This window comes from Cimex lectularius, unplaced genomic scaffold, assembly GCF_000648675.2.
Source record: "Cimex lectularius strain Harlan isolate CLEC.00 unplaced genomic scaffold, Clec_2.1 scaffold9, whole genome shotgun sequence".
NCBI lineage: Eukaryota > Metazoa > Arthropoda > Insecta > Hemiptera > Cimicidae > Cimex > Cimex lectularius.
In genome coordinates, this window is record NW_019392733.1 from 1,863,226 (window position 1) to 1,880,033 (window position 16,808).

The following is a 16,808-nucleotide window of genomic DNA, read 5'->3' on the forward strand; positions in this document are numbered from 1 at the left end:
CGCTTTTAATTTCAAATTAATTTTTATTTTGAATTTCATTTAACCCTTTCTTTAAAACATTAAAAAACATAGAAGAAGGTATTTTATGTAAGTATATAAAAAGTCCTGTACATCTGCCTTTTTTTAATACAAAATAATTGGTCTCTTAGAACGCCATATAAAAATCAATTTCCATTAAAAAGTAAAAATTATATCAAATTAAATATTAAAATAAAAGGTTCTTTTTTTAATTTGAAAAATAAAAAAATTATAGTTTTTACGACCCCAATTATTTTTTTTAAATGCAGAAATTTTACGTGACATGCTTAAATTCCATACCATCCCTTTTAAGTTTTTTGATGTTTTAAGGATACCTTTAATGTGAAATTAGAAAGTGCCCATTTGAAGGTCTTTAGTCTAAAGTTAAAAACGATTAATTTAAAGTAAAAATGGTTAATTTTTGAAGCGAAAAAATGTTCCTTACTTTCTCGCCATCCAAGCAAAACGCCTTTGATTTTTTGACCAAAAATAACAAGAATAGCGATAACTTTCAAACAAAAAGGGGTAAATTTTAAAGGTAAAAAAGTTAATTAAATTAAAAATTAAAATTAAAAAGGATCGATTTGAAGTTAAAAAGTTTTAACTCAATGTAGAACGTGTTAATGTGAAGTTCACACCAAAAAAATCTAGAAACAAAATTCAAATTGGATTTTTGCACCATAAAAAACTCTGAATACAATTTTTTTGGAAAATAAAGATAAAAATCCCTTATTTCTCGTGATCAAAATGAAAAGCCTTCGATTACAAAAAATCACAAAAATAACGACAACTTTGAACCAAAAAAGATTAATTTGATGGTAAAAATTTAATTGGTAATTTTATGTTAAAAAGGGTTAATTTAAAAGTAAAAATTGTTAATTTGAAATTAAAAAGGTTAATTTCAAGTAAAAAGGGCAATTGGAAGTTAAAAGGGGTTTTTTGAAGTGAAAATACCTTATTTGAGGTGAAAATACCTTATTTGAGGTGAAAATAGTTTATTTGAAGTTTAAAATAGCTAATTTGAAGTAAAAAAGCGTTAATTTAAAATTAAAAAGAGTAATTTGAAAATAAAAAAGGTAAATTTGACGATGAAAAATTATATTTGTAGGAAGTTAGGATTATCCGTCAGAAAAAACACATACATATACAGACTCAGAGAAAGCATAAAAGGAAAAAGAATAGAGCTCCGAATATACCCTTGTTTCACTCTCTCAACTCGAACCATTCAATGAGCCATTCACCTTAACACAGAAATCGAATCACCATACAGATTTTTCGTGAAATTTAGTGAGTGTAATTATCACTGACGATGATTAATTCGCAACTTTAACAAGAGTGGAACCAGGCCGATCAGCCTGAATAAATTATCTTAAGTATCGTTGATTATTGAATGAGTCTGGTTTCTTCTCTCAAGCGAAAAATTTTATATTACAATACGATGTTGGAAGGAGTTGCTTATATTAATCTTCGTAAATAATTGAATTTTTTTTTTAAGAAAGATTTTTTTAACTTAAGGGCTTTATTTTGGTTGTCGTTTGGTCATTATTTTTTAAATGAAAGAAATTTATATTTTTAATTTGATTTATTAATATAAATAATTATTTTTATGTCTATACATTTTTTAAATAATTAATTCTTATAATCCCAGGTTAATGTATTGTTTTAAATTAAAGGAAATACTTCAAAAGTTTATTTAAGTGTTGAGATTTTTATCCCCTTAAAATCTCCCTTATTTTTGGGGAAAGGAACCACCGGAACGCCACCTTTGTTCCCTGAAATTTAGCTTGGGTACCTCACATATTAACATTATTAAAAGTGAAAGTATTCGGTATTGAACGTTTTTTTAAAAATCGCCAACGGTAACCCCTACCCTCGATAAGATAGAGTTAAATCATTTACCGATTCCCCATAGATTTCATGAGTTTCGGTCTCTGTTTCGTGTAATGGGATTACTTTTAAGCTCTTCTAGATTTTTGTCTTATTTTTGTTTGAAAAATTTGATGTATACCCCTTTTGGGAACCTTGTCGGGTGGGAGAAAGAAATCTCGGGCCAGCCATTCTTCATAACAAGTTTGGTTAGACGGTGACAAGTCAGGCAATATTTTTCTTTTTTATGTTCCCTTGTTTTAACGGGTCATACTTAATCACTAAGTTTATAAAATTACATCGCCAGCAACATAAAATTCATATGAATTATGTTGTGCATGGGCTAAAAAAGCTTTTAGGGGTGTTGAAACTTTCACTGAAAAATTGCGAGGATTCGACGTTTAACTGTCAAAAAGCTGAACTAGACATAGGCCATTGGGATTTTAAAAAATTCAATCCAATTTTTTCATGAACAAACTAAATTGACACATTTTGGAGATATCAAAAGTTTGCAAAACACAAAAGATGCTTCTAGTAACAAGCAAAAAGATGTTTTAAAAAAAGGATTCGTTTTAAGCACCCTTTAAAATCCTTAATATTATGTTTTATAGCGAACAGAAAATAAATATTTTTTACCTGGATAGTAATTTCCTCCTCGCCGTCCGGTGTTCCAATAAAAAATTCATACTACTTTTGGTTGTTATCAAATTCAACATTATTGCAATCGTTGGAAACCTGCATTTCTTTACTTTCAGCTTATATCAACAATGTTCAGATTTTATGTCATTTTGCCTGAGAAACATAAGAATAATACCAACAAAAACTCCTGAAATCTTTTATTCTTTTTCTCTTCTTTTTTTCGATGGCGAATTAACGACCTTATCCGTCGATTATAGGGTTCTAAACTCTTCTAAAGTTTCCAGCGGAACGACGGTCGTGTTTCAAAGTTATAATCCTCTTTGTGATCTTTTTAAAAATTCAAAGACCGGAAGGCGAAAAATATGAGCAAAAAAATCTTTAGATTTTATCAAAAATTTGTATTCAAGAGTATTTTGGGCCCCGGAAAACGAATATAAAATGTGCTTTTTTGTCAAACAAAAATATTTTAACCTGTTTTGGAAGAAGAAAAGAATCAATTTACTGACAAGTTTTGGTTATCTACTGAAATGCGTAATTATTTTGTGACCCAGCAATGTAGCAAAGTAGGCTTAAATATTTCTTTACCCAAAAAGAAAGTCTATATTTGTTTTTCGCACACTGCAAAACTCCTAAACAAGTTTTTCTCCTAATTTCTCGCCATCCCAACAGCGTTCGATGTTTGACCGAAAATCACAAAAATAGCTATAACATTGAAACTCTCAACTGATTCAAAACAAACTTAACATCATTTTAAAAAGTTAAAAACCACAAGTAATGTCACAAACGTGGTCTACGTAAAACATTTAGAACCGGAGATTTAAAAAATATATTTAAGTTTAGCGGTGATGGCAAACCGGGGTCACACTTCGGTCTCAGCCGCTCAGGTTGGGAACAGGGACTACCAACAGCTAGGTCATTTCAGCCTCAAGCCATGCAGTTTCCTGATCCAAACCCATTCACACTCTCATTAATTCTTAAATACATTCTTTCCTATTTACATACCATTCACTCAATTAGGGTGGTGGAGTATTCGATATTTCTTCAGTACCCTTTAGACCTCAATATTCCGCCATCAACCCTTGGACTATAGCGACACGCTTGCAGAGATGAACCCTTCAATTAGATAGCACACATCTGGCAGCCTTTCTCTACATGACAGGCACATACGCGGGCTTCGGCTCGAAAGGAAGAATCCGTGTGTCAACCTCGAATGGCCAATCCTTAATCGTGTGAGGATGACATTTCTTCTATGCTTCAAAACCTCCTAGGGTTAGCTCTCCACAGTGCTCTTGATACGTGAGATCTTCACTACCGACCCCGCCCACCGACGCTGCGACCTTCTTTTAATAATGTTTTTTATTGCATTTATAGTGTACGTGGGTCGTATCACAGTTAAGTCTGGAAGGTGGGACGACCCGGCCTTAGTCGCCTCGCCCTCTCCTTTGGCCAGAAAGCTAAGTAAACGTTACTAATTTTCTTCGACGTAGTAGCATTAAAAAAAGTTTCATTGAATCAGTGATTCCTCGTCCGTAGCCTTTCATGTGTTAGTCTACTCAACGTTTTTAAAATTTAAAATAAGCCTAGTCCACAAATGCCCTTTACGTTTTTAATTACTTATGCTACCATTGCCTTAGATGTCCTAAAATATTTTGTGGCGATAATTTTTAAATAATATGTAACATAAATAATATTTTGGTATTAAAATTGTATAACATAATTATTCAGAGATCGTGAGATGCGGTCTGGTGTGATGTAGGTTTCAGAAAAACATTTTCTTTATCTTGCCAATGTTTCGATCTTTATTGAGATCATCTTCAGGGCTAAAAGTGTTTGTCTTCAGTGTAATTGTGCCACTCTTGCGAGTCGTGTTGAGAGTGCCCTAACACGACACGTAAGAATGGCACAATTACACAGAAGACAAACACTTTGAGCCCTGAAGATGATCTCAATAAAGATCGAAACATTGGCACGATAAAGAAAATGTTTTTCTGAAACCTACATCACACCAGACCGCTTCTCACGATCTCTGAATAATTATCGATTAACTGTCACTAACCACCACACATTTTATAACATTATGTAATAAAAGAAATCGTTAAAGAACAATTGTTGTATTGGGCGAAAGCCCGTGCAGGTGCTCTTTAAGCAGAGAAAGGTAGCTCGATGTGACCCACGTAGTAGAAGCTTGTCATGCCTTGGCTCCATATAGAGTGCGTATGTATGGACATGCCGCCAAATACGAGAGAAGTTATCCGCCATATTAGCGGGTTTCCACATTCCCTGTTTCTCTTTTTGGAGGACGTGGAGGTTTTCATTGTGCATAGACCTGTTTTATGTGTTTTGCTTGAGTGTGTATTAGTGATGAGGGGCTGATGGTGACCATCGCTCCTCCAGCAGTGTGTTGTTTAGAGTCGATGACGGAATAGTTTTAAAAGGACCCCATTGACCCTAATTTAGATTAGATTATTGTTACTGTGTTTATGCCGATGGAGGAATATCGAGTACTCCACCGACTAATTATAATGCAACGAACATAGGTGTGAACGTATTTATTTGGCGACTGTATTATAGGAGCTAGTTAGTTTTGTTAGATTATCGTTTGCCAGTGTTGGGGGCTGAAATGACCTAACTGTCGAAAGCCCTCGTTGCTTGGGAAGCGACGATCTCTTGGGCATCTAGCTTAAAGGAATAGCAACCAACCTGCATAGGGTAGATGAACTCCCCTGACGTATATATCTTAGGGTTAGCACATTGGAGACTGTCAACCCTTCGGGGTGAAGGCCCATGTATTTTTTTTAATTTAAAACTGGATAAATCAAAATAAAGGAAAAAATAAATTTAAAAAACTTTGTTTTGAAAAGTATTGTTAATATGTTTGAAGTAAGTTTGGGATCTTTCAGCAACTTTACTTTAGGATAAATGTTATTGTAAAGGTAAAAATAATTCTATATTTCCTTTTTTTAATCATTTGTTCCAAATAATATTGGAAATAAATTACAATTAATTGAGGATTTTTAATTGAGATAAAAAAGTCAATGGCACGAGCGGGATTCGAACCCACGATCTTCGGCTTGGTACGCCGCTGCTCTACCACTTAAGCTATCGTGACCTCGATACACTCGGACACCAACTTCCCATCTCAACCCCACCTTTTGAATTTTTCCTTCTTTTTTGCCATTTTTCAATTACCATTTTCCGATTACACGATATTTGAAAAATGGCAAAAAGGAGGGAAAAATTCAAAAGGTGGGGTTGAGATGGGAAGTTGGTGTCCGAGTGGATCGAGTTCACGATAGCTCAAGTGGTAGAGCAGCGGCGTATCAAGCCGAAGATCGTGGGTTCGAATCCCGCTCGTGCCCTTGACTTTTTTATCTAAACTAAAAACCTTAATTAATTGTAATATATTAATTTGATAAGCGGACCACGAAATTAGTGCATTTATTGGAAATAAAGAAAGACGTTAGCCTAGAATGTTAATTAGCTCAGGCTATTATTTTGATTTAACCATAATTTAAATATTTGAGATAACATAGTTAAAAATTTTGTTTAATACCAAAAGGTATAAAATGCCTGATTTACTACCAAAGGATTTATTTGTTTAAAAAAAATATTACTTATATTGTTATATTTTATTTAGTACATAAATAGTTATAAACGTTAAAGGAAGTCAGCAAGTTAACGTACTGAAATAATTGATTTCTGCAACAGGGTCGATTTTGATGAGGATCAAATTGAATCGTCGCGGGAATTAATATTTGACCTTAATTTTAAGTCAATGTGCACCTCGAAATTAGGCATCCGTAATGTTTGCGTTGGTGGCGCATGCGGCTCCAAGTATTGATCTGTAGGGAGAGCTATGGCCGGTGTAGCATGTTTCACGTGCTACCTTGTATTTATTGTAACAGTTAACGGAGGCCTAGCTTCGGATTTGCGTGAAAGATTTTACAGCCAGATCCGAGATCTTCTAGAGTACAGCAGCTTTCCAAAGGTAGGCGTACTCTCTGGGGTGTTTCATAAAAAATTGACCATTGTGCCTTGATAAAACTCCTGCTTCGTTCAAGTCATTCCAACCGTTTAACCCTTCGGACTTCACACTTTAAATTCATTTTCATTTATTTTTCAAAACCATTAAATATTGGAAAAAAGGCCGTGTTAAAAATTTCAAATCAGTTTGTTTATCCAGATGGTAAATAAACTGTATCGGAAAGTAACAGCTTAGAAGGTTTCTCCAGTCGGATATTTCAATTTTATGTAATAAGCATAATAAAAATAATAAAGATAAGACTTCACTTAGGCGCAACACCAACATACCGTTGGCTCCGAAAACAAAAAGAATAATTACCAATACATTAAAATTTTACCTCAAGTGATCCTTGATAACTTGTAGATTAATAAAACATAAAAATAAATTCAAACGGTATTTCTTCGATACCTGTCTCACTTGTAGTCTCTAGACATCATTACAGAACCTTGACAAATTAAAAAAATATATATACTCTCATTTTTACAACAAATTTTGGAAAGAAATATGCGCAGTAGAGTTTATATAATTTTAAAAGTTTCATTGTTTTATTTTTAAACAACTAAAAAATATGTAAGCAATTAATGAAATAGAGAATACATATTGTTGTCGTTAACTTGCTTACATAACAATTAAAATTACACTAGAAATTTCTTCTGTTATTATGGATTAATTAAAATTCTAAGCATTACAAGCATTGTCGCATTAGGTTACATTGCACTGCAATGTTTTATCTTAAACTTACCATACATTACAGACATTAAAAGTATTGCTTTTGTCAGGAAAAAGTTATAAACTATGATAACTATAACCATAATTAATTCACTGTGGTCAAATTAGAATTTATAAATATATTCATTTTTATAAAAACTGTAATGCAGCTATCACATAGTTATTGAATGAATAAAAAAATTGAAAAATATATAAAAGTGCACAACATACAATATTTTCTCACTCTCTCCCTCTCTATCTCTCTCTTTCTCTCTGTCTGTCTGTCTCTCTCTTTCTCTCTCTCTCTTTCTCTCTCTCTCTCTCTCTCTCTCTCTCTCTCTTTCTCTCTCAATTCCTACTGATTTTTTCCAGGATGGCAAAGAACTTATACCGAAGCCTACAGAGGTCAGAAATTGGGGAACTAAGCTTGAAAGCACCGTCGGCCAAATCAGCGGAGTGTCAGTGAATTCCAAGGGTCAGCCAGTAATATTCCACAGAGGGCCACGGAAATGGGATGAAACGTAATCATTTCATTTAAACAAAAATGAAAAAAAGGTTTTCATGTTTGCAGTTATTAAACGTCCATTTCGTTTCAGGACTTTCAACAGCAGCCATTACTACCAGAAGATAAACGAAGGTCCGATTTCTGTAGACACAATTGTAACTTTGGATCCGGCCAACGGTGATATCATCAAATCATGGGGAAAAAATTTATTCTTTCTTCCACACGGGCTAACGATAGACCACAAGGACAACGTTTGGGTGACGGACGTCGCTATGCACCAAGTTTTAAAGGTACAAGAAACTCCTAAAATGTAACTCTTACGATTTCATATGTGTGTATAAGTTTAACCAAGCTTGATTTTAATATTATTAATCATTGGCTTTCATTTTGTGTGGAATGGTGCATAAAAAATAGAAAACTTACAACAATAACTGCTGAAAAACCCCTATTCTATTTAAACTTCATTCAAGCTGTGATTTTTTCAAAAAATGTTGAATCAACTGTCCAGTAAATAAGATATATTATCTCTACAATGGTAATATTCAGTATTAAAACCTCCCAGCCTTCTTGATTTATACGGTGAATAAGATTATGATAATCTCACTTCGAAGTTTTGCTATCTCCTTTTTAAGATTCTCAGAATGATCTTTTCACTCTCGACAAAACGACGACGATTTGTAGTTTTAGGTCTAAAGATTCAGTTATTTTCAGTTTCCAGCTGGAGGATCCACGCCAACGTTAAGACTAGGGGAATACTTCACACCTGGCCATGGAGAGAACCGATTTTGCAAGCCTACTTCAGTCGCGATCGCTAGAACCGGAGCTATTTTCGTCGCAGACGGTTATTGTAACAGGCGCGTTTTGAAATTCAGCCACGAAGGAGAGCTGCAGAGGATTTTTCCCCAATACGACGGTAATGTATTATTTCAAAAATAATATATTGCTCCTATTATTTATATTTGGAAACTTTCTTGAGGTCCATCATCACATAGATTTGCTCCAAATTTTGTCAAAATCATATTTTTAAATGCGTACAGCTATTTGAATTTATAGTAAAATTCTTGTTTTTACTTGGAAGTGCACATTCAGAACTGAGAAAGTAAAAATATTTGAAAACCAGGGTTTATAACAAATTTACTGAAAAAATAGGCTGTTATCAAAAAAATACGTACAAGGTCGTTACATAAGTCTGCGTGCTTGAAAATATTATATCCTCCATTTAACTAGATACATAAGTACCTTACGGGTCATATTTTTCATGAAAACTATTGTAACAATCGTAAAAGAGGGATAAATGAACTTAGCACGGATTCCATAGATTAGAATAAATATGAACTCTCAATATTGACTGACGGATATAACCTAACTCTACCTTACACAGCCTAACCTAACCTAACAGTATCACTAAACCTTCAATTTAACCTAACCGCATTCGTTCCTAACCCTACCTAACTTAATATAACAACTCCCTAACTCAACAGCACCGCTACCTAACCTAACATAACTCATCCCTAACACTAACCCTTCCTAACCTAACATAACCCGTCCCTAACCCTACCTAACCTGACCTATGTTTTGTTGTGAGTTATGTTATGCTAGGAAGGGTTAGTAAAGTAACATTAACCAACAACCCGTTCTTAACCCTACCAATAACTCTACCTACTCTAACTTAATTCGTCCATAACCCTGGAGTTATCCCTGCCTAACCTAACCCTACCTAACCTAATATAACCCGTCACTAAACTACCGCAACCCGTTCCTAACCCTAACACTCACCTACCTAACTTCACAGAACCCCTCCCTTTCCGTACCTAACCTATCATAACAAATCCGTAACCCTAACACTAACCGCCGGGTCTTTCCTATTTCCCTGTTTCTTGGCCGTAACCCTAACACTAACCCTACCTAACATCATAATCTGTCCCTAACCTAACATAACCCGCCCCTAATCTTACTTAACCTTAAAAAACAAGCCCTACCAAACCTAACTTACCCCAAGCCATTCGCACATAATTAACGCAAAAAAATCGACACTCAAAAAAATTTGTGAATCCACCCCGAAAATATAATTCTTACATTAAATGTTCCTGCAGAAATGGACTGTCAGCACATTACATCATCCTGCTTAATTACCTGAAGTCGAAACACCTAACTATTTTCATATTAATGGCTATGTTTTGATAAAGAACAAGTCTGTTAAAAGTATTTCAATCTACGATATCCATGCTATGCTAGTTGTAAAATATTATTTTGACATACTGACTGCAGAACGTGGTATAATTCTTTTAGCAAAAAACCAAGTTGATATATGCTTTCTGCACCCTAAAAATAAATCACACAAATAATGGTTAAAACAGCCTCACCGATCTGTAGGAGAAATTACTGGGCTTTACAAAAATTTAAACTTCGTAAATTAATTAAAACCGGAGATGTAAAATAAAACTTTTCAAGAGTTTGTATTGACATCATCCTTATTTATCTCACTTGTATAGCTGTAAAATCTATACGTTGTTAGTTACTCTTTCCATGTAAGGTCTTGGTTGAGATAAAAAAGTCAGTGTCACGAGCGGGACACTGACTTTTTATCTCGACCAAGACCCTGCATGGAAAGAATAATTAATTGAAAGATGTAATTTGGTCAATGGACCACTAAAACGTAAATGAGTTGTTAGTTACGTTTTGTTCCAAGACCCATTAGAAAGCACGCTCGGACACGTGCCAAAAAAGTTTCATTAAAAACCAAGATCCCGTTGTCCAAAACCCCCAGGCCATACTCAAAGCTCTTACATAGTTATTAAAACAAAAATACATTTTGTGTTACAATACGACAAATTTATTTTTCAGAGTTTTTGTCACTATTGATACCGCACAGCCTTGCATTGATTGAACGCGCTGATCTGCTCTGCGTCGCTGACCGTGAAAACATGAGAGTCGCCTGTTTCAGGGCAGAATTGAAAGACCACTCCAAGCAACCTTTGTCCCCGTTTACAATACACCAGCCGGATTTTGGCCGTGTATTTGGAATCGCAGCCAGAGGTGATGAGCAGAAACAATAAGTATAAACTTCAACTCAAACACATATTTTCCAGGTAACTTAGTCTATGCTGTAAACGGACCTACTTCTTCTCATATCCCAGTCCAAGGCTTCACAATCGATCCTCTGGCTGAACAGATCGTCGATCACTGGATGCCAATACATCAGGTAACGTAGTTCATTAATTTCCCACGAATTTTAAAGTTATCAAAAGTGGAGCGCCGTAGCCGAGTGGTCGGCTTGATAGACTTTCGGCTCCCGTGGTCGTGGGTTCGATTCCCAATGTCGCCCCTGACTCTTTTTTCACGCTACCCTTCCCTCTCCCCACCATAAAAAAGAATATACATCAATAGATCAACCATGTTCCTTGGCTGACATGCAAGGTTCATAAGGCGATTAAAAAAAGTAATCAATCCATCTGGATTAAATTTATTGAAAAATCTTTTTAACAAAGCGACAAAGTTAGGCAACGTAATCCCGTAAGTACACAGGGTGTTCGGCTACTCGTGTTACAAACTATGCCAGTAGATTCTACATTTAAAAATAAGCCATAAAGTCCTAATTAACTATGGTCCTGATCTCAACAATTTCGGAGTTATTTCACTTTTTATGATTTTTTAAGATTTCAAGACCTTGCTTTCAGATTTCAAGACGAAAAGGTTTTGGACAATTACATATCCATGTTCAATTTCCAAGATGTGATCAATATTAAACTTGTAAACGTTCGTGAAATAAGTGTTTTAGTAGCGACAACTTTGAAAAAAATTTTTTTTTCAAGATTGAAAAACACTATGTTGGAATTAAACTACTATTTTCAAACCTAGAGACCAGCAAATTTCAGAAAACGTACTCCATTTAATATATTTTTTAGTGGTGTACTTTCTTTTTTAATTACTTTTTTCAAAGATGAAGACATTGATGGAGGAAAGGAAAAAACCGTGGCTGACGGATTGTTAAGGTGGAAATTAAGAAAAAAAAACAACTTAAGGTAATTTTCGTGAAATCTTAAAAAATCATAAAAAGTGGAATAACTCCGAAACTGCTGAGATTCAGACCATAGTTAATTAGGTCTTTTTGGTTCCATTTTAAATGTAGAATGAACGGGCAAGGTTTGTAACACGAGTAGCCGAACAGCCTGTATATCCATTATTCATAATCGGTTACATACTTTGAATATCACAATCACAAGTGTTTCTCCAGTTATAATAGAGAATTGATGCTTACCAAGAATTTGTTTTGTTTTTTTTCTTTTCCGTAGATTATCACAACTCCTTGCTAATTTCGACAGCTGTACATTTCTCAGTTGACGATTTATGTTATGAATAAATTTTACAAATTTAAAAACCAGATTGACAATAAAGTTAATACGTTCATTAACGGGCGGATTAAAAATTGATAATATGTTTTGATTCTTGTTTGTCATCAGTCGCGTAACTATTCTCTTCACGGCTGGTTGCCAGTAGCGAAGATTACAAGAGCAAGGCCTCAAGGGCTTACACGTTAATAAATCTTTTTGAAACTGATTTACGCCCTGGGGGGCGTTAAATTCCAACTCGTGGTATTGGAAGCCGACTGGGAATTGTTTCCATTAAAACTTCTACCGTCAGGTTGCAGAGTCGATGCCGTACAAGTCAATTTTTACATCAGACATATTTAATTATCAGTTATATGTTCATAATAAGATATTTTAATTTTAGAATAATTTTTTACATGTTTAATTTTAAGAGGTCTTCTTGATGATTATCCTGTACCATGGTTTCTGGTCATTAAGAACTGCATAACCTCACTGTTTTGGTATTTTAGGAGCGTTTTATGTCCTCACCGTCCTCAGTGGTGAGCATTTGACGCAGGAGAATGAGGATGCATCAGAAGGTAAAAAACATTGGAAGTGAAGATGCATATGGAGCTAAAAACATTGTAAATGAGGATGTATCGGAAGCTAGAAACTTTGAAAATGAGGACGTATTGGATGCTCGAAAACTCAGAAAGCAAAGATGCATAGGAAGCGAGAAAACATTGGACGTAAGGATGCACAGGGAACTAGAAAATTTTGAAAGCGAGGATGTATCGGAAGCTTGAAAACTCAAAAAGCAAAGGTGCATAGGAAGGTAGAAAACTCTGGAAGGAGGATGCATAAGAAGCTAGTAAACTTTGAAAGCGAGGATGCTAGAAAACAATGGAAGCGAGGATGGATCGAAAGCTTGAAAACTCAGAATGCAAGGATGCATAGGAAGCTAGAGAGCTTTGGAACGAGGATGCATAAAAGGCTAGAAAACTTTGGAGGCGCGGATGCATCAGAAGCTAAAAAACATTGTAAGTGAGGATGTATCTGAAGCTAGAAAACTTTAAAAATGAGGATGTATTGGATGCTCGAAAACTCAGAAAGCAAAGATGCATAGGAAGCGAGAAAACATTGGACGTAAGGATGCACAGGGAACTAGAAAATTTTGAAAGTATCGGAAGCATGAAAACTCAAAAAGCAAAGGTGCATAGGAAGGTAGAAAACTATGGAAGGAGGATGCATAAGAAGCTAGTAAACTTTAAAAGCGAGGATGCATAGGATGCTAGAAAACAATGGAAGCGAGGATGGATCGGAAGCTTCAAAACTCAAAAAGCACAGGTGCATAGGAAGATAGAAAACTCTGGAAGGAGGATGCATAAGAAGCTTGTAAACATTAAAAGCGAGGATGCATAGGATGATAGAAAACAATGGAAGCGAGGATGGATCGGAAGTTTCAAAACTCAAAAAGCACAGGTGCATAGGAAGATAGAAAACTCTGGAAGGAGGATGCATAAGAAGCTAGTAAACATTAAAAGCGAGGATGCATAGGATGATAGAAAACAATGGAAGCGAGGATGGATCGGAAGGTTGAAAACTCAGAATGCAAGGATGCATAGGAAGATAGAAAACTCTGGAAGGAGGATGCATAAGAAGTTAGTAAACTTTGAAAGTGAGGAAGCATAAAAGGCTAGAAAACTTTGGAGGCGCGGATGTTTAGGAAGCAAGAAAACATTGAAAGTGAGGATGCGTAGCAAAGTAGAAAACATTATTGGCTTTGGGTGCTGACAAATGATGAGCATCTCTCTTGGCTTTTCTTTGATGATGATAATGAGAATACATCTTTTAAGAAGTAGGAGGTTATTGGCTGTTATTCCCACAATGTTTTCTTTGGCTATGTTTGCATCCCAGTTTATGTCTCCATTGAGCGGTTGCTTCGCTTTCAAAGAGAATTTGCGTGACAGTGTCTTTCTCGTCATAACATAACACCCTTTGACATGATATTTAATCTAGATATACTGAAAGTAAATTTAAATTTATGACCTGGCTACCATGAAATTAGGTTATGTTTTCCCAGGACAAGAAGATCATTTTACATGGGCTTTTGAGATTTCCCATGATTTGAAATGGGCTTGATTGCTCAGATTTTGTTTTCTTTTACCTGACTTCGAAATTATATGTATACCACTTATACACGTATACTACACAATTATATTTGTTTTTTGTAGTCTGTTAAAATTCTGTAGGTTGTTTCTTGGGTCATATAGTAAAGTAATTCCTGTTGGAGCAGTTTAACATCCAACTGCTCGTCGGGAGTCAAACCTTGATATTTCTTATTTTGTTTATATTATTCTCAATAAAAAAAAGTATGAGCTATGCCGGGATCCGAACTCAGAACCGCTAGGGTGACAAATACCCTAAACTCTCGGCCACAGAAAGTCATACACATAGTTACCATTTCCAAGAATGGGTGTTAGCTATTGCAACATTTTATTTAACATTTATGTTTTTGACTATCAAGCACATGTTATTAAGATTGTTTTATGCACTTTAATTGATATTGTCTTTTATTTTTTCAGACGTTCACAAATCCGCATGACATAGCGATTTCCCCGCTCGGTGATGCCCTATACATTTCTGAAATCGAACCGCACAAACTGTGGAAATTCAGTTTTGGCCGCAACACCAATATTTAGTTGAGAAGCATCGAACCACACCCAACGTAAAAAATACATAATAATACCCTCATAAAAAATATATGTACTATCAGTTAAATAAAAGTAAAAGTACACACACACATATATACATATAAACCTGGTTTATTTTGAATTATTTTAGTTGTAAAAACATAACGTATAGCATCGATGTTATATTTATTGCAAATTCTATATTTAGATAGAATTCAGTTGAAAGAGCACAGGTTTTATAATTGTTATTTAAACATTTATATACATATTACTATATACACATATATAAAATTTATATATTTTTTATAATTTTGCCTACATGTTTTATTTGAATAAAAATTGGACAAATCGCTTATAGAAAAAGTAATGTAACAATAGTTGTTATTTGAATTACTTTCTTCTTCGAACTGTGACAGATGCCACCTGCACAACATGTTTCATTCCATCTCGGCATAGAACCAAATAAATACATGCAAGCATTACGCCCATCATTTGATCACTGCCCATTTATAAATCAAATCGGATTAACCCTTGGACACGATACAAAATAGAACATTGGAATATTTTTGGGTTGATGTTTTGGGATCAGGGACGTGATCCAGGAATGATGCACCACCGCCGAGTTTTCTGCATTTATTTATGCCTTCCTCAGGGCTGTAAATTTATAAACCGTAATCAATATATATAATAATAATTAGACTTAAAATAGATCCCATTTTCAATTTTTACTTACTAGGTGCTAGGTCAGCTGTATATTTATGTAGGTACCCATTCAAATCCCTGAGATCCCGTCACTTGATCTTTGAAATTTTGCGCCTCAAGAAAACAAACCTCTATCTCAGAAAGCAAGAATGTAAAATAATTGGGCTTTATACTGGCCACGGGCAGTTTAATTACGAACTCAAAAAAATTGGGGCAAACAGAGACAGAGGTCTGCAAATTATGTCATGAAACGGCAGAGACATGTCCTTTGTAACTAGAAAACCTGGAAACTGAACAACCTTGGAAAGGTCGTATTAAAACCTAAACAAATAAGCGAAGAATCCAAGAAAAGTGCTGTACAGCCTTTTGTAAGTTAGGAAATAAAGATAAGTCAATTCCACAATAGATCTTTTAGTTCGTAATGGAAGAAAGGTCGACTTTAGTCAGCTGTGACCCCGAAAAATAAAACTGTTTATCATCCTGATACAGGTTTTATGCATTTCTAAGGGGTTCTGATTTATATTTTGTCCAAACAGTTTTTCCATTAACCCTGTATGAGTCACGTATATGTGCAGGTGAATCAATGCATAAGCTGGGATGTGAGGAAAGGTTACTTTGGCAAGTGGAAAATTATGGATTAAAAGTAAAGAACGTTGACAATGGTTCTGAAGACTTTAGATTCGAAAGACTATCTAGTCCCACAGTTCTAATCCGTATGTCCAAATCTGTTTCAGTAGTTTTGTAAAGTGTTAGTCTGTTTTTTCTATAAGTTGGATTTTCATGAGATTAATGTGTATAGTATTCCAAAGATTGTCTTTTTATTCATTAGACCTGAGTTGTTATCCAAGGTAGTGTACATAGTCAGAGGAATATTTGGTTGCTTAATAATACAGAACGTGCCTGGAGTTCATCCGAAGCGGGTTCAGGATAAAAGGACGCGCAGCTGTGTCGTTTACAAAGGAAGAAAGGAGGGTAAGGTGTAGTCGGTTAATCAGAGAGAGGTGCAAGATTGGTGAGAGAACTCCCATTCCCAGAAGGCCTTCTGAGTAGTCCGATCCTTGGCCAACGAAGAAAAATCGTAAGTAAAACCGAAAGACTAGGTATGTGATTTAAGAAGAGGATGTGCGGTTCACATCGCAAAGCACCTGGGTTTGGGAACGCCGGGGGCAATAGCCAAACTGATCCAAGAGAAGGTTGTGATAGTTTAGTGTCAAGATCAATCTTTTGATCAGGATCTTCTCAAATATTTTTGAAAAGAGAGATTGGTTGATTGTACGGTTGAAAGAAAATTTATGGACGAGCTTGCTGGGTTTTGAGAATGATATTTAAATATTTCCAGGGCAAAT

General features: G+C 35.0%; 1 protein-coding gene and 1 non-coding gene across 2 annotated transcripts; one reads left to right on the forward strand and one right to left on the reverse strand.

Annotated features, from left to right (window-relative positions):
* Window positions 1-5,559: 5,559 nt before the first annotated feature.
* Window positions 5,560-5,632, reverse strand: Trnag-acc. Its single transcript has one exon. It is a non-coding gene; the product is annotated as a tRNA-Gly (tRNA).
* A 734-nt stretch (window positions 5,633-6,366) lies between these two features.
* On the forward strand, window positions 6,367-14,868 carry LOC106665330 (peptidyl-alpha-hydroxyglycine alpha-amidating lyase 2-like). Its single transcript, XM_014391668.2, has 7 exons — window positions 6,367-6,511; window positions 7,628-7,776; window positions 7,852-8,050; window positions 8,472-8,673; window positions 10,605-10,796; window positions 10,850-10,962; window positions 14,653-14,868. The coding sequence occupies exons 1-7, from the start codon at window positions 6,380-6,382 to the stop codon at window positions 14,767-14,769; spliced, it is 1,104 nt and encodes a 367-aa protein (XP_014247154.1). The 5' UTR covers window positions 6,367-6,379; the 3' UTR covers window positions 14,770-14,868.
* Window positions 14,869-16,808: the final 1,940 nt, after the last annotated feature.

Excerpts from the sequence above, each read along its gene's own strand:
- LOC106665330 (XM_014391668.2), top strand. The coding sequence starts at position 6,380 with ATGGCCGGTGTAGCATGTTTCACGTGCTACCTTGTATTTATTGTAACA. Across the intron at positions 8,674-10,604 it reads GATTTTTCCCCAATACGACG|AGTTTTTGTCACTATTGATA; the intron begins GTAATGTATTAT and ends TTTATTTTTCAG. Across the intron at positions 10,963-14,652 it reads ACTGGATGCCAATACATCAG|ACGTTCACAAATCCGCATGA; the intron begins GTAACGTAGTTC and ends TTATTTTTTCAG.